The sequence below is a fragment of the Pristiophorus japonicus genome, chromosome 1 (assembly GCF_044704955.1).
Source record: "Pristiophorus japonicus isolate sPriJap1 chromosome 1, sPriJap1.hap1, whole genome shotgun sequence".
Lineage (NCBI taxonomy): Eukaryota > Metazoa > Chordata > Chondrichthyes > Pristiophoridae > Pristiophorus > Pristiophorus japonicus.
In genome coordinates this window covers 322,028,930-322,051,442 of record NC_091977.1, presented here as the reverse complement: position 1 = coordinate 322,051,442, position 22,513 = coordinate 322,028,930, and the positions used below count along the sequence as shown (strand labels likewise).

General features: G+C 42.3%; 1 protein-coding gene and 1 long non-coding RNA gene across 6 annotated transcripts in view; both read right to left on the bottom strand.

Moving 5' to 3' along the window:
* On the bottom strand, positions 1–7,423 carry LOC139272626 (uncharacterized). The gene is made up of 2 exons (XR_011594919.1): positions 6,808–7,423; positions 1–880 (listed from the first exon to the last, which is right to left on the bottom strand). It is a non-coding gene; the product is annotated as an uncharacterized lncRNA (long non-coding RNA).
* A 1,251-nt stretch (positions 7,424–8,674) lies between these two features.
* Positions 8,675–22,513, bottom strand: part of LOC139272602 (zinc fingers and homeoboxes protein 1-like) — a 42,590-nt gene continuing 28,751 nt past the window's right edge. For 4 of the 5 annotated variants that reach the window (XM_070888689.1, XM_070888694.1, XM_070888695.1 and 1 more), the window contains 2 exons: positions 19,052–21,894; positions 8,675–11,085 (listed from right to left, as the gene is read on the bottom strand). In XM_070888689.1, the coding sequence (XP_070744790.1) occupies positions 19,077–21,773 (2,697 nt within the window). In that variant the 5' untranslated portion in view covers positions 21,774–21,894 and the 3' untranslated portion in view covers positions 8,675–11,085; positions 19,052–19,076. Of the gene's footprint in view, positions 11,086–16,445; positions 16,558–19,051; positions 21,895–22,513 lie in introns of all 5 variants that reach the window. The other variant, XR_011594916.1, reaches the window with a different exon arrangement.

The following is a 22,513-nucleotide window of genomic DNA, read 5'->3' as shown; positions in this document are numbered from 1 at the left end:
TTGTGCTTTGAACAAAGCAGTCTTTATTTTACCGGCCGGCAAGACTTATCAGACAGAGGATATACATTCTCGATCGAGCGTACACACTCCCTACGGATAAGTGACCTTACATTGTCAAGGCACGATGGTTATACATTTTCGGCAAAAGATAACAAGATAGGGCTAGAGTGACATCCCAGCTCAGCCCATCTCTTTTGATCCCTCCTTCCCTCTGTCCACGCATAAGCCGACCCAAGCATGGTCCGATTTTAAACAAAGACCTTCTGTCAATGTTTCAGGTTAATAACATGATTTAATAAGACCTTGAGGTTTTTCTGCAAGCTGTGGGTTTTGTTTCAATATGTGTTAGTGTTGTAACATTTCGCAGTCTCGAGTCTGAGATGTCATGGCTATTCCTCCATGAATTGTTTGTTAGCTTATACTGTCCATATACAATTCCCACGTTCTCAACTTCAATGTCTCTATACATTTTTAAACATTCACATTCCCCCCTTTTATCATTCCATGATAACACTTAGGATCATTCTAGGAGTAAAATGTATAGGGAATCTGAACACACCCAACATCTAGAAAAGTTCCCATTTTGCGCATAAACATAAGACATGTAGCTCTCGTCTCTGTCTCCCCTCCCATGCGCCGAAACTGTCATATATCAACACTATTATACAGACTGTGGCATACAGACAGTTTCATCTTATGGCTCAGGATTCAGATAAATAGTCCAATTATTTTGCTGATTAAAAGAGTTCAGTTTTCCCGTCTCTCTTCTCAGGTCACCGTCGGTGTAGCTGGCTGTCTATCACTATGGGTAAAAGTTCAAACTGGTCCACGTTCCAATTAGGATGCCAACAGCCTTGTTCAGCTATGGAGAAGAGGAAGTCTGGAACAGAAACAGAAATTAGAATAACCAGCAAAATAGGTTCGTTAGGGGGTGGTGAGCTTGCAGTGGTGCAGGTGAACCCAGGCACTTTCCCCCTCAACCTTGGCTGCAGTGGGGGTAGTGAGTAACACCTGAAAAGGCCCCTCCCATTGTGGCTCTAATCCCTTCCGAATCCATACTTCCCTGGTGCCACGAGGGACAATTCGGGTAAAACTGGGAGGTCGAGGTGAGCATCTTGAACCTGGTTGTGAACTAGTCGCAGAGCCTGAGTCAGAGAAAGAACATAGGTGGTCATCAGTCGAGCTGAGATACCATATCTAGGAACAATTTCCCTCATTAACACCTTAACAACAGTTTGAGCCTTATTGTCCAGGGTAGGGTAGGCTTCAATCCATCTGCTAAACACATCTTTAAACATTCACATTCCCCCCTTTTATCATTCCATGATAACACTTAGGATCATTCTAGGAGTAAAATGTATAGGGAATGTGAACACACCCAACATCTAGAAAAGTTCCCATTTTGCGTATAAACATAAGACATGTAGCTCTCGTCTCTGTCTCCCCTCCCATGCGCCGAAACTGTCACTATTACTAACACATATTTGTAACACTGAACTTTTTGCAACTCAATGTAGTCCAACTGAAATGTCTCAAAGGGACCTTCGGGTAGGGGCGTTTTACCCCAATCACAGGGGACTCCCTTCCCTGGATTATGTTGCTGGCAAACCAGGCAACGACTACTGATGTTCTGGGTGAGCGCCTGGAGTCTAGGGTGCCACCAAGTAGCCAAAAGTGTGTCACTCGTGGTCCTTGCTCCACAATGAGTAGCAAAATGCATACATTCAATAACCCATAGAGCCAACTTGTCAGACATGCAAGTCTGTTCCGCGGGAGTAGTCCAGAGTTTAGAAATATTGTCATAAGTACATGCATAATATTTCCACAACAGTTTATCTTTTTCAGGAGCGTCCTCCTGTGCTTTGATAACATCTTGGATGGTTGGCATTGGTTTTTCCGAGGCTAACTTATCCTTCGCAGGATTTTTAGTCTGACTCATAATTTTGGGCACTACCATCTGTTGGTCACGAGAGGCCTGTTTGGCCTCTTGGTCAGCACAACGATTCCCTATATCAACCAGAAATTTTCTGGTAGTGTGTGCGGTACATTTGACAATGGCAATGCGTTTGGGGAACATGAGGGCTTGCAACAAATCAGATACTAGCTGTTTATGAGATATCTCACTCCCCTGTGAGGTTAGGAATCCCCTATTTTTCCATAATTGTCCGAAATCATGAGCTACTCCAAAGGCATACCCAGAGTCGGTATAGATATTAACCTTGAGGTCTTTAGCCAAGATACAGGCTCTGGTAAGGGCAAATAGTTCAGCTTGTTGGGCGGAATAAGCGGACTCAAAGGCGGCAGATTCCACGATCTGATAGCGTATCCAGAATTTCGTCTGCCTTCTGGGTCAATGGAAGAACTTCCGTCTACATACATAATACAGTCTGGATCTTCCATTGGTACATCAACTAAATCTTCCCTGACCGATGTGGCCTCTTAAATTAAAGATAAACAATCATGACTGGGTTCTTCCTCATCTTGGGGTGGCTCAGTAAGAAAACAGGCCGGATTAATTGCAGTACAGTACCGAAAGGTCAGCTTAGGATTGTTTAGTAAGTAGATTTCATATCTGCTTTGCCTGGCCATGGTAAGGTGTTGAGTCTGCAGTTGGCCCAGGAGGGCAGCTACGGAGTGAGATGTGTTAAGACAACGGTAGCACAGTCTTTCAGAATTGTACAATACAGTTGAAAGGGCCGGTCATAGAGGGGCTGGCCCAAAGCCGGAGCTTGCAGCAGGGCTGTCTTTAGTTCCTTAAAGGCTTGGACGTCTGCGGTTTCTATTTCAAAGCTGCCTTACTTATTTGTATACGGGGTGAGGTGCTTAGTCATCAGGGCAACATTACGGATCCAGGATCTGCAGTGATTGATCATCCCCAAACACTGTCGCATTTGTTTAGCCGTGCTAGGGACTGGAAACTGGCAAATTGGTTCGACTCGGCTAGCCTCCAAAGCTCGGTGGATACTCGGTATTGCCTGTGATAACCCACTTGGGAGGGGTCCTCTGCCCACACATGAGGATCCACATAGTCAGGTATGTCAGAGCCAGTATGATGCTGCAGAGTCTTAAGACCTTCTCGGGGTCCCCGTGGAATTGGACTGTTTGGCCATGTTTTACAATTTGCACATCCCGGCTGGTAGGGTCAGCCTCGTCTATAGCCTGGCACACCATAACTCCCAAATCTTTAGCGTGGTGGGGAGGTAATACTTCACGAGTAATATGTGGTGCCACCGTTGGGGGCTGTCCATTTCCACAAAATCTGCCTTCCCTTCCGGTCCAGTCACTCTAGCCCTTAATAGAATTTCCTTCACTTCCCCTTCGTGATCCTGATAAAAGTTCTGCAGGTCCTGATTCTTTCCACTGGGATCGTATGCTAGGGTCACGTGATAGGGTGCCTGCAGCAGGTCCAGAGACCACCACTGAGGGGTTCTAGTGGTATAATACTGCCGCTTAAGGGTTCCCTGTTTTGCAATAATCCCATCATCTCCACACTCCAAATGCAACTGGAATTTGCAGAGGAGGTCTCTAGCCATCAAGTTACAGTCCAGATTGGTTGTGATAACAAATCGATGTTCCACCGATTCTTCCTGGTAACCCATTTTAACCGGTTCTGACACCGGGAATGTCGAGATTTGTCCCAGGAATCCTGAAAGTTTCTGTGTTTCAGTAGAGGCAGGGAGTTTAAGCTTTGATTGTACAGAAGACATGAAGGCTCCCGTATCTATCAAAAAGAGTTGCCACTCATTCAGAATTTTTAACAATATCATTGGTTCGTCGTCCGGGGAGGATCCCTGCACAATCAAGCTGCGTAGTCAATCGGAGGACAATTGACCAAAGGGGCCGCTCTGGGAGAAGTTAGTGTAAGATCCTCCTCTCCCCCCTTGCCCCCCTCCTCTTCCTTTTCCATGCTGACGGTAGGGGCAATTTTTATTCCAATGTCCTTCCTGCCCACAATTAAAACAGTCAATTCCTCTTACCCAGTTCCGGCCTCTTCCCATACCATGCCAGGGACAATAGGGAGGTTTATTAGCAGGGCTCGGGCCGTTTGGTTGTTTAGTATAACCGTATCCTTGTTTATCCATCCAATCCTGTATGCAACACTGCGGTTCTATTGATCCTTCCTCCCGAGATGGCTCTTCCTTTCTAGTCACGTATTCAGTCTTGACCCGGATTGGGGGCGCACCTCCCCCCTCCCCTTTCTTTTCCTGCCAATAATATCTAACTGCCCTTTCCATTTGTCTGGATAGCGTGAGCAATCAAATAGTTGTTCGAAGATCACATAGACATCTATAGTGGGTGTTCTGCAGCTTGTTGTGCATCAGGGTTTGGCATTGGTCTGACAGGGAATTGATGTCGGGACTTTGGGATCTTGGAAATCATTCCTAGGTCGGAGAATGTTTCGGAGCTGTCTGACTGCTTGACAGTTCTGCGTCTCGATCGGCGGGGGTGTTTTTGCTATGTCTTTTACAACTTGGACTGGTAGATTGACTAGAAGATTTACAGGACTGTCTGTGATATCGAGATATAGTTCTGCCCTTTCGAGTGTGAGATCTGGTCCTTTCGGCTATATTGCTTGTGAACTGGGGATCCGAATCGCTATCAGAGGATGAGGAGTCAGTTTGGGTTTGTTGCTTTGGTGGTATGGGGTTATTTTTAACTCCCCTCGCCGGAGTGTAAGGTGGAGGGTGTTGGGAAGAGGACTGGAGCAAGGGGCCAGGGGGTGCGGGAGGCGTCGTTGGGCGCTGAGTCAGTGACCACTCATCAATTTTATCAAAAGCCAGCCATTTTACTACGTAGTTGGTCAATACCTTTCTCAGAGGTCCCAGAGGATCTCTTAGTAAGTTTCTCGTGCGCACATTCTTTTTTTAAGATGTCTACAGTTTTAACATGTGTTTCCTCTGTCAATGAAAGTCCTAATTTAATAGCATTTATTTGCCAACTTGACAGAAGTGATGCATCTTTAAATTTTTTTTTTGACAATCCCTGTGCTTTTTTTTTTACTACCTCTACGCTTCTAGTGCCACCTAGAGGCCACTGGTCATCTCCTAATAATTTGTTCAGGGCTCCTGATAATTTTCTAAAGTCTTCAGCTCTTTCAGGGAATTCTTCACATAACTTTTGTAGCGGACTATCCGCATCCGTTGTTTTATCCAACTGATTACCCATTACCGTGTCGTTACGCGTTCACGTAGTTGTGCGATTTAAACAAACTTAAAACAAACAGACTTTACTAAAACTAACACAAAGCCACGTCGCCCCGCGGCTCGCGTCGTCACGCGATTCAAACTTGAAGTAAACAGACTTAACAAACTTACTAAACTAATACAAAGCCGCGTTGCCCCGCGGCGCCGCGCGATTCCAACTTGAAACAGACTTAACAAACTTACTAAACTAACACAAAGCCGCGTCGCCCCGCGGCTCACGTTGCCGCACGATTCCAACTTGAAACAGACTTAACAAACTTACTAAACTAACACAAAGCCGCGTCGCCCTGCGGCTCGCGTCGCCGCGCGATTCCAACTTAAAGTAAACAGACTTAACAAACTTACAATAAACGGACTTACAAAAATCAGCACTGACTTGATATTTCGTGGTTCGCGTTGCTGCGCGTTCGCGTCGGCCCACGTTCACTCGGGCGGCGCTCGCGCCGCCGCACGTCTCGCGTCACCACGCGTTAGCGTCGCTGCGCGTCTGCGTCAGCCCTCCACTTGGCCGCACGCTCGCGCCGTTGCACGTCTCGCGTCGCTGCGCGTTCGCGTCGGCCCTACCTTCCGAGTTGCTGCGTGATTTAAATTCAATCAGTGCCCAGACGGGCCAAGTGATATACAAGGTCGACATCATACCTGAATTGAACACCTATCCTCTATTTAATTCCCTGTGAGCCTAATTTTCTAAATTTGATTTCTTATGAGCCTTATTTAATTTCTTTTAGTCTCCAAATTTCCCTATCCTTTCGCGTCACTGCGCAGTTTAAATTCAATCAGTCAATGAAAGCCCTAATTTAATGGAGTTTTTCTGCCAACTGGATAGGAGTGATTTTTTTTTTTTTTACTGCAGTGGAATTTTTCTCATAATTTAAAATCTCAGAACATTTTTTTTAGCACCTATTTAGTACGTTACTTTTTTTTGTCTTTTCCATAACTAGAGAGAAGTCTGGCACGTAGGCTGTGGACTGCTTTTCGTTATCTCAATTGTTCCAGCCTCAAGGTCGTGTTATTTAATATATATTTTTTTGAATCCTTTTGAATCTATCTCAGTTGTTTTGCTGTGCCTTCTCTGAATGTTTTCTTTCAACAAGTTTTTCTTTTTTTTCAACAAACCTATCCTTTGTGCATTTCCTGGCTCCGTAACTTATCATCCGAATATACGTAATTCAATAAGGTTCACACTCTTAAACTTCCCACATACAGGACAACACTACGAAGGGTTAAAAAAAACTTTCATTCTGTTTGAGATAAAACAAACCACAACTCCCCGGCTTTTTTTTTTTAAACAGTAAAAATCACAGAAGCATTTCTCATTTACACAGACGTTCACAAGAGTCTCTTTTCTTTCCTATTAATTTTTGGATCCATGATTGATCATCTATCCCTATCTAGCTCTAACTATAACCTATCTTTCCAAGTCGCCGCTTGGTTTGCGTCATCGCGCAATTTCCCTATCTCTATCCCTATTCTAAGTTTGAAAGGTATTCACCAGATTGTCCTGGATCTCGTTCAGACACTACCTGAGAACCAGCGAGTGGCTAAACTTTCCTCAGACTTTTGAAACCGGGGGAAACTGGAGCAGTATTGAAATCATACTCACTCCAGTGGCCACTTTCCCCTCGTCTCGTCCAAGGCTAGTCTGGCTCTTAATTCGCAAGTTTTCGGCAGTCGTCCGTTGAGATCCCACTTCTGACACCAAAGGTAAATGTAGATTCTTTTCTCTCAATCTGGTTCAGTAAAATTACTGAGTCGAATACCTCTTGTGCTTTGAACAAAGCAGTCTTTATTTTACCGGCAGGCAAGACTTATCAGACAGAGGATATACATTCTCGATCGAGCGTACACACTCCCTACGGATAAGTGACCTTACATTGTCAAGGCACGATGGTTATACATTTTCGGCAAAAGATAACAAGATAGGGCTAGAGTGACATCCCAGCTCAGCCCATCTCTTTTGATCCCTCCTTCCCTCTGTCCACGCATAAGCCGACCCAAGCATGGTCCGATTTTAAACAAAGACCTTCTGTCAATGTTTCAGGTTAATAACATGATTTAATAAGACCTTGAGGTTTTTCTGCAAGCTGTGGGTTTTGTTTCAATATGTGTTAGTGTTGTAACATTTCGCAGTCTCGAGTCTGAGATGTCATGGCTATTCCTCCATGAATTGTTTGTTAGCTTATACTGTCCCTATACAATTCCCATGTTCTCAACTTCAATGTCTCTATACATTTTTAAACATTCACACCCCCAGGTCCCACTGCACTTTGCAATCTTTCTCCATTTAAATAATAACTTGCTGTTGATTTTTTCTGCCAAAGTGCATGACCTCACACTTTCCAACATTATACTCCATCTGTCAAATTTTTGCCCACTCACTTAGCCTGTCTATGTCCTTTTGCAGATTTTTTGTGTCCTCCTCGCACATTGCTTTTCCTCCCATCTTTGTATCGTCAGCAAACTTGGCTGTTACACTCGGTCCCTTCTTCTAAGTCATTAATATAGATTGTAAATAGTTGGGGTCCCAGCACAGATCCCTGCGGCACCTCACTAGTTACTGATTGCCAGCCCGAGAATGAACCATTTATCATGACTCTCTGTTTTCTGTTAGTTAGCCAATCCTCTATCCATGCTAATATATTACCCCCAACTCCATGAACTTTTATCTTGTGCAGTAACCTTTTATGCGGCACCTTGTGAAATGCCTTCTGGAAGTCCAATTACACCACATCCACTAATTTTCAGGTCTGGCAAGGCCTTGATTTACAAATTTTCATCCTTGTTTTCAAATCCCTCCATGGCCTCGGCCCTCCGTCAGTGTAACCACCTCTAGCCCTACAAGATCTCAGAGCTCCTCCAATTCTGGTCTCTTGCACATCCCCAATTTTCTTCACTCCACTACTGGTGGCTGTGCCTTCAGCTGCTTCAGCCCTAAGTTCTAGAATTCCTTCCCTAAACCTCTCTACTTCTTGCTTCTCCTTTAAGGCACTCTTTAAAATCTACCTCTTTGACCATCTCCTTATGTGGCTCAGTGTCACATTTTGTTTGATAACACTCCTGTGAAGTGCTTTAAGGCAATTTACTATGTTAAAGGTGCTATATAAATGCAAGTTGCTTTGTTGTATCAAGAGAATTCTACTGAACCGTTACTAATCTGATGTTGATTGAAGTGTAATTATTAGCCACGATATCAGAGATAACACCGCTGCTGCTCTTCGAAATAGCATCTTTTACGTCCACCTGAGAGAACAGACAGGGCCTCGCTGAAAGATAGCACCTCTGACAGTGCAGCGCTCCCTCACTACTGTACTGGAGTGTCAGCCTAGATATCTGTGCTCAAGTCTCTGGAATGGGGACTTGAACCTACAAGCTTCTGACTCAGAAGCAAGGGTGTTACCACTGAGCCACGGCTGACACCATGATCAGAAAGCAATGTAAATCCCACAACTTTATGAATCACAGAATGGAGGTTTATTTTGAAATGTGTTATTTTCACATGTTACAATCATTGTAGTCAATGGAAAAGGATTTGTCAAAGCTACAGAAAAAAACTTCAAGACAGAATTGCAGTAGCTAAACAGATGTAATTTTAAAAACATTATCTGTAGTAATAAAACTGAAAATATTTTAAAAAAATAAGCCTATATAAAATCTCCACTGATCACTTCAACAGCACATTTAAGTCTCCTGGAAAGCTCTCAGAATGGCACGAATGCTGGCTGATTATGTCAAATATCTTTAACACATGGTTGTTCACAGAACTTTACAGAGGAGGTGGTTGGACAAACAAGACAGCAGTGCAAACCTAAAAAAATAGGTTAAGTGGAGATCATGTAGCAATTTTTGTTTAAATTTACTTTCAAGTTTCCAGTTAAGTGATTTATTGGACATTGGTCCTCTCTGCCGATTCACCTTCACTGCAGTCAATTTCCATTGGCGGAAGAGCTCTACAAAGGCTGTAGCCAGTGTAATAGCCAACTGCACCCAAGCCACCAGGTTACTTATCAAAAAGGTCAGGATTAAATACTACTTAAGCTTCCTGAAGACCACCCATATGTGATGTATTAAGGCTTCTAATATTTTTCTAAATGCAGTTCTGACATTTAAAAACTTTCAATTGCATTTTCTGCGTCAGTCTTCGGGGGTAGTAGGGGAAGTATTTTCTCGAGTTCCATTTAAATAATGCTTGGTCTTGTTAACATTTTACTGTTTATAACTACAGTGACAATTGTTAACACCGTAAAAATATAGGATGCTAAATCTTAAGATTTAGGTTACTAGCTATGTGTGCAAACTAAAAACTATAGCACTAGCGAGCCAGGAAGAGCAGTGGGCGCAACATGCTAGGCGTTTCCCAAAAAGTGTTTGAAAAATCTACTACATAATTTGTGCAACAAAACATCCTGCTAAATTTAGAAACTAAAATACTGTTCACATATTTTAAACCTGAAAAGGTGACCAAGACCAATTGTTTATATTATGGCAAATTTAGACAAGTCAGGTTTTCCCAGGATTCTTGATGAATATCAAGGAAAATAAAAAGCTAAACTGCTTTTGTGAATTACTAGTGCATGTCCAAACTACTGATGACGTGTGTGCCAGTAGTGGTTGGACAACCAAAGTTCTAATAATGATCAAACTTTGAAGAATTTAGTATACAGTACTTGTATAATAATCGTGCAAATAATTTTTTTGCATTATAAAAATGCACATTCACCAGCCATTACTGTAATCATTATTTAAATTTGTAAAGAGATCAATATTTTCTATAGAAATAGAAAGAATCTGTCAAAAATTAGGTACATGTTAACTGGTTTGCCTTACTACTAATGCTTTATAGATATCATTTCACTTTCAGAAAATAATCTAAACAAAAATTCTTGAAATGGATGGAGCACAAATGGTAATTTCTTACACAAGCAAAACAAACTATATGCAAATAACTATGGTGGTGAACTGCTAACTATTAAAAAAAGGCATGACCAATTAACTTGGAAGTTTCTTCTCAGTACTCATACCAAAAAGTACAATAAATAGTGGGAAAAATTCGAACTGGACTTTGATTTATTCAAACCACAGCTTGCAACCCCCTTACTCAATGCTTACAATATTTAAATACTATACATATTATATAAACGTAGTACTGTATATATAGAAGCAGCATTTTTCTAATGTCAGTATACAAAATGACTTTTGCAGATGATACTGAAAAATACTAGTAACTGAGAATATGGCTTCTGAAGAAAATATTTGGGGAAAAACAGAAATCTGCTGACTTTATCGACATCTACAATGTGTAATTTCAAGCAACTACTAAAGCTTAAAGCATAAAATTGAACAGACGAATTTTCCAAAGCATATACAAAAAGCAGCATGCATAATTAAGTCACAAATATATCAGTTTACACTTCTTTACTGATAGATGCGTATTTTAAACTAATGTTGAAATGTCATTTGGTTGCTCAAAGCTTATTGCAACTGCCAATATCACAAGGCGGCAGATAACTATATCGCATATGAGCCAAAACTACATGGATAATGTAACAGCCTACATGAAAAAAAACGAGTGGTTGCTAAACCTAAAAAAAAATGTGCTCAAAGACATGATATCTCCAAAATTAAACCTCAGTAAAAATGTAGTAAAATCCCAAACTGTACAAATCTGTTCCAAAACAATCACTTATGTACAAAAATCCTTTCAACTGCAGTATTAAAACTTTGGCACTATGGAAATTTTAAAAAGCCTTTATTTTACTGAGAAATAAAATATGTGGTGCATGGATATTTCTTTATGGAAATAATCTTGCAGCTGAGTTGAGGATTCTCTGTTTTAATTCTTTGACCCAAGCGTCCACTGAAGATTTTCACATATTCGCAGTTCCTGGGGAGAAGAGAGTAGTTTATTAGGAATTTTGTAGAAAGTCTATTAATACTATTTTGTAGATATATGAATAAAACAAGTGAGCAACAAAAATATATTGTTCCAGGTTGCGGTATTTTGCTCTAGCTCCAAGACTGTTACAGGATTAGAGATATTAACTGATCTTTCTGATGACAGCTTACCTTTTCTAAAATAATGTTCAAATTTGCAGTTCTTAAAAAAAGATGAGATTCAGTTGGACAGATTATTCTGCCTTTCTGCCAAAAATCCCCTCCCATGCCCATTCTTCTCCCTTTTTCATCCAACCCACCCAGGTGTCTTGGTGGCAGGTTAGCTCATCTGTGTTGTTGCTAGGATATAAACACTCATCTCCCTTTTGTTCACCAATAACCAAAAAGGAAAACATCAGGAAACAGGGCTAAAGTGCCTCCACATTGCAATTAAAAAGAATTCCACTACCAATAACACAGTCCTTAGGATTGTCATTCAAATGAGGAAGCAAGGGCAATGCTGACCCCAGTACTGCAACACTGGCTAGATGGGAAAAATCAGATCCTGTGAGATACCAAAGAGGAGAAGGAAAATGTAGAAACTTGACACTGTCACAATCAGGTAGTAGGCCACACCAGTAAAATAGTAACAGTCAACGGTTTCTTAGGAGCAGCTGATGAATCTTGGTATCAATACATCCAAATCATGAACTTAAAGGATCAATGGCCATGACAGAAATTACACAAACAGGTGTAATTATGTCAGATATTTCCACCAATAATTCTCATCTTTTCTAGCCTGTATCCAAGAATCAGAACATGTGCAATCTGATGGACTAGAAGAGAAAGCAACATGTTCTGGAAGACCCCAGTTACCACTATTGTATGACATGCCAAGATTGGTGAATACCTATCAATGGAGAACTCAAATGTACGAGATCTATTGTTCCCATTCCAGCATAAAAACTGATCATGAAAACAATTTGTACTACGTGTGACCTGTGTTTGCATTAAGTTGCACATGCACACACTCTCTAACCTGTCCTTAAGGTGAAAAAAAACTGAATACAAATAACCTATTGCATATATCAAAAAAACTTTACAATCTTTAAATTCAGATGAAAATTCTAGTTTTTATTTGAAAAATACACACATCTGCAAATCTCAGAATTTCACCTAAATTAATACAAGTTCAAACTTAATTTCTCACAATTAAAACAAATCTCTAGAAATTAACAGGTTTGCTATGATGAGCACTGCTTCCATCATTTAACTTGTGTTTAGAACTGTAAACAAACTAGCTCACACGCCAGATTGTAATTATTTCAAAAAGTATTTCCTACCAAGTGAAAAAAATTCTTAGTGCTTATGGAATAAATGCAGAATTATGACTTACTAGTACTTAACTACAAACATGCATTAAAATCAAATAAAATCCCTGTATAAACACAACACATCAACATAATACCACCAACCTTCATTTATACAAGTCTTACTACAGACCACTTTTGGTTTGTTTAAACAAGCCGCAGCATTGCCAGCAAGCTCACCCTCTCCATTTTAAAAAGTATGCTTAGGATGCGTGCGCCCCAAACCAGCCTTTTCCAAAATTCACAATCTGTACTCGCAGGTTGTTTGCAACATTTGAAGCTGTTTAACATGAGGTCTCAACGTGTTCTCATTTGAATCCAGACAGTATTTACTAGTCAGCAAATAGAAGCAAAATCCTGGCTGATTGTACCCCTCCTTAGTCCACAGCAGGGAGGGCAAGACCAACTATAACTAGCTACTCTACTGCTGTTGGCCAAGATCTGCTGACAACAACTTAACAGGGATCAAAGCTGATACTTGCTGGTCATATCACTCATGTTGTGCATTTATCCACTGATACATTCAGATAGAATGATGTTAAATTGGCATCCTTTGCAAGTAAAAATAGTATAATAACTGAAAAGGATGCGCAATTGTTAGATTTTGAAAGTAGGTCAAAAAATATAGCAAACAACTACAACTATACAGGCTGTATCTGTGACTTGCTTCTCTCTTGCCCATGGAGGGGGAACAACAAGGAGAAGCCACTAAAATCCAAAGGCAAGTATGGGGGATATTTTTCACAATTTCAAATTAAAATGGTAAAATTATTTGCAATAAGAAGCAATTTACACAAGGACATTTGTCACAAGGCTCAATATAGCTTCATTTTATTCACGTCATAGATTAATAGTGAACCAAATCGGTAACCAGCAGCTTCTTATAGTTATTTCTCACTACAGCAGATGAAATATTACATTTCTAAAATTTACAAACTACAGGATATCAATCCAACGTTTGTATTCACCTGTTGAAATCAGATAAGGACAAAAGATTCTAAAATATACCTTGCACTTCACAAGTGGGTTTAATAGAACCTCCTTTGGACAATAGTTAAAAATAAAATCAAGTTTGAAGTTATTCCTTTCTCTTGATAAATGGTTAGGAATTCAAAACCCCATTAATATCATTAAAAGGGATTCCGAAGATTTTTAAAATTAAACTTGCGAATCTCCTATGACACTTGAACACTTTTGGGCCTGAAATAGGTGGTCCGTCAGAACCTAGAGGCCAGAGGGTTGTCCCAAATTGCGCCTCGGGTCTCATCAGCATATTGCTGCGGGTGCCAATCGGGCAACCAGAGGCAGTTTTCCAATTTGAAGAGGCCCAATTTTGGCCAACTGCTTTGCTAGCAGGGTCATGGGACAAGGCATGGGAGCAGAGCGAAGCAGGAGGGATACAAGTGTGGGCTGGAAGTGGCATGCTGTGGAGTGAGGAGTGAGGAGTGAGGAGTACTGCTCCTGCCGGCTCTACATAGAAAAATATATTTATTTTTTTGGTTGAGGCCCTTAGAAATCCTGATTAGGTTACATTAGGAACCAAAAATCTGAGCCGAGGCCTGGCGTCGCTCCGTGCTAATGAATTTCCGAGAGACATCCTTAGATGGACGTTAGGCCCTTCATCAACACATTCAAGGGTCCAAAAGCCTGTTTTAGATGACCAACTAAAATGGAGGCGCAGATCAGTCATGGGACGTCGTGGCCCGAAATTGGTCCTTTTTGCCTGGAAAATAATTTCACCCCCAAGTCTCTTAGAGGCAAACAAGAGGAAGCCAAAGTTGGATCTTGGCGTACTACAGAGGCAACTGTGTGGAGTCAACAGGGAGAAACTATTGCTAGAAATTGGAACGAGGCATCATCATAGGCAGTCCCTTGAAATCCACTCCAAAAGTGAGTTCTCAGGTGACTGAACAGCCCAAAACGGCAATTACAGTCTCTGTCGCAGGTGGGACAGACAGTTGTTGAAAGAAAGGGTGGGTGGGACTGGTTTGCTGCACGTTCCTTCCGCTGTCTGCGCTGGTTTTCTGCATGCTCTCGGCGACGAGACTTGGTGCTCAGCGCCCTCCCTGATGCTCTTCCTCCACTTCGGGCGGTCTTTGGCCAGGGATTTCCAGGTGTAGGTGGGGATGTTGCACTTTAACAAGGAGGCTTTGAGGGTGTCCTTGAAACGTTTCCTCTGCCCACCTGGGGCTCGCTTGCCGTGTAGAGCGCTTGCTTTGGGAGTCTTGTGTCGGACATGCGAACAATGTGGCCTGCCCAACGGAGCTGATCGAGTGGTTCAGTGCTTCGATGCTGGGGATGTTGGCTTCTCCCTGTAGCTGAGGAGTTCCTCCCAGATTCAGTGTGGATTCCGTCCACTACGGGGTACAATGGACATGATCTTTACGGCGTGACAATTGCAAGAGAAATGCAAGGGAATAGCACCAACCCTTGTACATGGCCTTCTTTGACCTTACAAAAGGCATTTGACACTATGGAGTGTCCTCCTCCATTTCGGCTGCCCCCATAAGTTTATCGCCATCCTCCACAATGACATGCAAGCCATGATCCTGACCAACAGATCCACCACAGACCCAATCCACGTCCGGACTGGGGTCAAGCAGGACTGCGTCATCGCGCCAACCCTCTTCTCAATCTTCCTCACTGCAATGCTCCACCTCACACTCAATAAGCTCCCCGCTGGAGTGGAACTATACTATGGAACAGTGGGAACCTGTTCAACCTTCGTCGCCTCCAGGCCAGATCCAAGACCATCCCATCCTCGGTCATTGAGCTATAGTATGTTGACAACGCTTGCGTCTGAACTCCAAGTCATCATCAACATCTTCACCGAGGCGCACGAAAGCATGGGCCTTACGCTAAACATCCTAAGACGAAGGTCCTCCACCAACTTGACCCTGCCACACAGCACTGCCCCCCCAGTCATCACGATCCACGGCGCGGCGCTGGACAACGTAGACCATTTTCCATACCTCGGGAGCCTATTATCAGCAAGGGCAGCCTTTGACGACGAGGTTCAACACCGCTTCCAGTGTGCCAGCGCAGCCTTTGGCCGCCTGAGGAAGATCAGGCCCTCAAATCTGGCACCAAGCCTATGGTCTATAGGGCTGTAGTGATACCCGCCCTCCTATATGGCTCAGAGACATGGACCATATACAGTAAACACCTCAAATCGCTGGAGAAATATCACCAACGATGATCCACAAGATCCTGCAAATACCCTGGGAGGACAGATGCATGTATAATCCCTCATAAGTGGACCATTGAGAAATGGCAGTGGAGGAAAATGGAGTGGTTGGCATTTCCAGTCCATGCAGGGGCAGAGGTGGCCAGAAAAGCTTGAAGAGCATCAATCTTTAAGCCAGCTCAGCACCAATGCTCTGCCGAGTAATGAAACTGAAACCATGTTTGGAATGCTGCAGAAAAAAAATCTCTTGCTTCTCTGAATCACAGGGCATGTAGACTGGGGAAGTTCTCATTATTAGTGGTAAAAATACATATCCTTTATAATAGCAAACATAGCTTCTCCACCCTCAAAATATGTGGATAAAACACCTATAAAGATTTACTAGAGTCCAAACAAGTAATGAATGGGTGCTCTTGATGTGTACTGGTTATATTTGGGATTTTCACATATATTTCCCTTGTGCTTAGCGCCAAAGACCACCTCTGCAAGCAAGCCATCGCTCTTTATGACCCACCCAATATCTGGTAATGCAGTGAGCTCAAGGGCTGAACAAAAATCCTGATTACTGTATTTAGCTTTCTGACGCTCTTGTGATCTCCTAACTTTCAGAAAGTGATAGAGGAAACATCCTGATCAACAGTAGCTCTTGCTATAAACTAGGCAGGTTTATTAAAAACAAATAAGCAACAGTAAAAGGCAAATAAAGCAATTTAGATTGTTTTAACTTTTTTTTTTAAATTGACACTCGCTGCTTGGATAGAAAATAACAAGAGGCCTGACATTTCCCTAACTCTACCGAGACTAAACATGTACCTGCCTCCGCAACATAATTTATACGTTGGGGTTCCTTCAGTCTTCAGCCGTATCTTAATGGTCTCAGAAATAATGGTGGATTGAGAGCACTCCTGGAATATACCCTGGTATGCTTTGAGGTTCAAACAGGAAGGGAAATTAAAAATGTATCAAATATTAGATAAAGCTGCCAGACAAATATATACTTAAATAAGTACCCAACTAACCGGTTTACAATCATTTGGCACCTGACAGCAAATTCCTCTAGTCTTAATTGACCATCCACAGAATAAATAGTTTTCAATTAAGGATCTCTATTCAAGTTGCAAGCAAAATGTATCTGCATTGGAAGAATTCCCAGTGTATTCAACTGAATACAAAAGCCATGGATTTCATCTACAGTCGCCTGTATATGTTGAGCTGAACATGGACTGTGGCAGTAGTCAAAATTTAAATTGACGAGCTTTTTTTAAAAAAAAAATGCACAGATAGTAAAATATATTTACTTATGTTTAGAATTGGTACAAATTCCCCATTTGTTCTAGTACTGTTTGAAGTATACATAGATCAAAATATTCATATATACTCCTACAAGTACAAGATCAAGAAAATGTACCATGGTATAATTAACTGTATAAACATTCCATAGTTCTAGGGATGGAAAGTGTCTCAGCATTTCTGGGACCTGGGTGTTTAAATCAAATAGATGGAATAAAATCAATCCTGAAAGCAGTTAAGGTTTCCAAGTGAAACAAATTCTGACAGTCTCAGTCTAGCCTCAGCTGACACAAATTCACAGACAAAAGCACCACAAATATTACAATATCTAAATGCTGCAAGATAAGCAATTTTGCAAATCAGGATTCAAGTGCAGCAGTGGTGTAGTTTGTCAAATAGAATGGAAATACCTCTACATCAACAAAATATAAATACAATAGCAGATTGAACCTCCGTTATCCGGCACCCTCGGGACCTGGCTTGTGCCGAATAAGGGATTTTGCCAGACGTGGGGAGGTCACGTGTTATAAGGGGAGCAAAGCTATACAAACCGTTTTTACAACTTCATTGGTCAAAAACGTATCTTGTCTTCATTTCTGTGCTCATAGCGACCATGTACACACATTGTTTACATCAAGCATAATTACTACAATTTTCATGAACTCCGATTGCTGGCCTGACCCCGCGATCTCTCTGCCGCACTCTCAGCCCCCAGCTAGCCAGCCCCGATATCCCCGACCGCTCCACTGCAAATTCTGCCGGACCAACTCTATGTGATCTCTTCCACCGCTGTCGATTGCAGCCTCTCCCCACCCTTCCTCACTGCTGCATTCCTAGCCCCCAGCCTGCCCACCCAGATATCCCCGATGAAAGCAAAGTGCTGGAAAGGTAGGCAGAGTTATGACTATCTGCATGTTTTGGACGTTCCTTGGCACTCGGGGATATCAGGGCTGGCTGCTGGGAGTGCTGCAGCGGGGGGGTGGAATCATTGGCGGTGGAAGAGATCGCCAACACCAGTCATATTTTCTCATTGGTCATCTGTTTCTCAGTAAGTAAAAAAAAATTTGGCAAGTTGGACCGCCTGTCCGGCAGAGTTTGCATTGGAGCGGTCGGGGATATCGGGGCTAGCAGGCTGGGGGGTGCAGCAAGGAAGGCCGCGAGGCGGGGGAAATCGCGGAGTCAGGAGGAGTTTACAGTAGAGCGGTCGTGGATATCGGGGCTGGCTGGCTGGGAGTGCGGCAGAGAGATCGTTGGGCGTTGGGGGCCAGGATCATGTGATCAGGCCCACGACTGCGGGAGTCGGCAGCGAGGAAGGACTTCAATTTGTTCATTTGTTGACCCGGCCGCATGCTGCGCATATGCCCCCCCCACCTGATGCCGAACGAGGGGTGGTGCCGGATAAGGGAGGTCCAATCTATATAAATTAAATTAGTATATACCGTGGGATGCCACCAAACTACTTATCCAAATACCATTTTAACCATGTAAAAATAAAATAAATCCCATTGTTTGTTGATATGTATATCTGTGCTGAATTAATATGGTTTGATGGAATACAACATTGGTATTAAGAGTAACTAGCAGAGACCCGCAACACATTTGTGGTCAAATTAGTATCTTATTGCAACAGTACTTGTTTAGACTATCATCTTTGTCTATAGAATCAACGCTGATGTCCTCCCTCCTGTCCACCCTCCCACTCTTTCCCCCCCCCCCCTCCCCCGGCCCCCTCCCGCCATGCGCTACTCTTGGCCCCGCCCCCCATGCCTGCACCCATTGGCCCCATCGCATCCACTGCCGCCTCCTCATTGAAGTAGACCCAGAGTCAATCAAACTTTTCAAATTCGCGCCAATGCTCCCCACCCTGATTGGTTGCGAGGCAGGACGGGCCCCGATAGCCCATTGGTCAGTGCAACACTCAGCCCGGACCATGTGCTCCCAGCCCCTGCCCCAAGACAGACAAAAACTGACTATTGTAGAGTCACTTATTCAAATGGGAAATACCAAAAGTGTTTAGATAAATTACATTCCACTATACTACTTTTTAGTATTACATTGGTGCATTATTTCCCAATTTCAGTTTCTAGATCTATTTCAACTGAATGTAAAAGGTTATCTCTACAACTCACATTTATATGTTGGAACTCTCAAGAATTAACCATCTGGTTCAGTTACTTCATTTTCTTTTTGTGAAGGAGGCTTCCATACATCACTGCTGCCACTTGCATCAGAGGCATCATCTTCATCCTCCTGGCTAGCATTCTCTTCACCGAGCCAATCTTCATCCTCTTCAAGTGGTTCATTCTTCTCATCGTCACCAGGGTACTGTCCATCTGAGTTATTGCTCTCAGAAATTCCACCTTCTGTTTGCCTTTGTAGAAACCACTCCCTGATGCTTTCATAATTCATACATGATCTTGCAACAAGATCGTCAAGGTCCTCTTCATTTAAATATTTGTGTTTCAAGTAATATTGTTCAAGAATATTTTTCCCTGAAGAGGCATGGCTTGAAGATGTTTTGCTGGTTGATGTTCCACTCCAATTGTTTGACCTTCCACTTCCTCTGGGCCTTCCTCTTCCTCGTGGTCTACCTCTTGATCTACCTCTACCTTTACTCTTTTTGGAGGAAACTTGAGTTTGTCCATTTTGGCTGTCCACATTACCACTTTGATAGTAATAGTACCATTTCAAGTTGCCATTTTTCCAAGCATATCTGGTATCTCCAAACCAACTTACTATGTCAGTTCTGGCCAGTCCACTGTCTGCTGCTAATCGGTCATATTCCTTTGGGGATGGCCACTGTGTGCTGACAAATGCACTTTTAAGGAGATGTAACTGCTCTGGAGTTTTCTTATATAGCCTACTAGCTGCAGCTGCCATAACTCTTGGTATTGCAAGGCCACTCGCCAAAGATGTGGTATGAATTTGCCCATAATGTGATTTGGTACGTCCCCCTTCAGAGTCTTTGTATTTAATATCGACTTCACCTCCGATTGCTTTTTCATTCTCCTCATTTTTATCTTCTGAACTTTTAGCTTTTCTTCGTTCACAGAACCAGACATCAATCTCCCTCCTGGTGAGTTTTGTATCAGTCCTTAGCTTGTTAATCTCATCATCAGTAGGAAATGGATTAAAAAGAAAACTTTCTTCAAGGAGATGAAGCTGCTCTGTAGTTTTCTCTTTGAACTTCTGTGGCGTAAAATCAGGGAAAGCATTCCACCCATGTTTGCGCTGTTGATTTACTACAAGAGACTCTGATGCTGTTTCATCACCTGAATCCAAAATGATAGTGCTGCTGACCTCGGCAACATTGATATTTTGATTACACCTTGAATTCCTGTGGTTGTATCTTGTGTCACTGAACCACTTCTTAATGTCACCCCTCGAAAGGCCTGTTACTTGTATAATTCTAGCGATCTCTGTGTCACTGGGAAATGCATTTCTATTAAAGCTGGCTTTTAGTTCTGTCAGTTGCTCTTTTGTCTTTTTGAGGCGCACACCATACGGATCCGTGGCTGAGGCAGAACTAAGAGAACTTCCTTGTGGAGCAAGGTGAGAAAGCTGAGTATTGTTTGCCCTTTTTGCTTCAGGACCTGCGTCACCGTCTTGTGTTCTGCGTTTTTGCCACTGCATTTGATTTGTAACCCCTGCAACGGTCACAGTAATTGGAGAATTCCCAGCAACTGCATTTGTACTGGCGACCTGTGCCAAGACAATACCTGGCTGGCCGACTATCTGACAAGGCTGAAGGATCTGCTGCAATCCATTAGCAGATGTTGAAATCTGTGCCGGTATGACTGTAATTGTTTGTGGTATAGTATGCACAGTACCATTGAACAGTTTCTTTTTGGCATCTTCCACTTCCTCTGGGGTCCAACTGATGCCATGCTTGAGACGCTGAGCAGTGAACCAGATTTTAATCTGCTCCTCTGCATACTTCGTCTGAGTTTTTAGTGTTACAACTTCTGACTGTGTGGGATAAGGAAATTTGTTGAATGAATTCACTAGGTGAGTATTTACATCCATATTAGTGTTGTAAGTTGGAATGCTGTTTGCAGGAATCATAACTTTTGGAATTAAATTAGAATTTGGAGATGATATCACTTGACTTACACCTACTGAATCAAGTGTTACCTCATTTGTTTCCTGGTTAATGCAAATTTCATTGGTATTGGTAGAGCCCAAGGCTGAGTTGGCCCCTGTTGTCTCATCATCATTTTCTTGTCCAGCAGTAAATTCATCTACCAAACTGGGAGAGAGAGAGATTCTTTTGGTCTCAGTTTTATTTTTCATCATCTTCATAATTGGAGTTTTACTTATTGAAATTCCTGCTGTAGCAGTGTCAGTGCTTTCTGCCAGCTCTTCATTTGTAAAAACACCATTACTATTGTATTCTTCGACAGTTTGCTCAAAGACAGTTTGATTATTGTGTTTTACCATTTTAAGCTTAAAATTTATTTCACCTGAATGATATCTGGCATTGTGGTCATTAAGAGTATCATACCTTTTGGTCGTAAAATTACATTCCACACAGAAGTAGGATGGATTAAGAATAACATTTGGGTGCTTTGAATCAACATGCACTGTAAACTCATTTAAGTCCTGCGTTTCAAAAGTACAATATTTACATTCATAGCCTCCTTCCAGCTTCTTGATTTGGGTATCTTGCACTTCCTTTTCAGGAATATTCTCATCGTCGATTACGGCACCATCTACTGTCAAGCTCTCATCAGAAATATCTGGAGGAAGATCATCATCGACATCTGCAATCATATCCAGATCTGGGTCCTGGTCCAGGGTCTCACTGGCAGGAACCATGCAAGGAATTTTAGACTTCCTTTTGCTGGCCATGGTCAGTGGTAAAAAATGGAATTTCTTTCAGAAACTATCAATGTCACTGAAAGTTGATGATCTAGATCTTCCTGATGTTCCCTACCCCCCACAGACAGTTGCTCGATCACATTGCATTCACCTGCAGATAAAAGTTAAAGAAAAATGTTACTTCAGGGTTACAAATAAAAACTGTTTACTATAGTAAAATCTGATGCCACCATTTTGATACACTCTACACTGGAGAATAGACAATAATAACAGTGACCCCTGATATTTCCTGATCTCAGTAGTGTTCCTATGGCAAGACACCAAAGGGCCACACATTTGCCTACAAAAAGTGAGGGAAACTTAAAAAAAGACAGGAGCTATTACCACACTGGTCCCACGACATTCATGTGCCAGAGGCAATGCAGAGAAGAATCACAAGGCTTATCTCTGCTGTTAGAGGTCTGAGATATGAGGAAAGATTGGAGACATTTAAGCTATTTAGCCAAGAAGGTATCATAAATTAGCAAGTCTTTCCATTCCTGGGCCGGGGGGGCGGGTCAGTCAGTGAGTTCCAAATCCATGTATACTGTTGGGCAATGGCCCTATAGGACATTGGTATCAAACTTTTCTGTATGGGGAACAATTTGCAAATACTGACTCACAGGGATCCCTGTCCCAATTTCCAAAGACAGAGTCAGCTACCCAAAGGAGAACAGGAATAATCAGCGCAGAAAATATGTACTAGTGATACGACAGATGCAGATATTTTA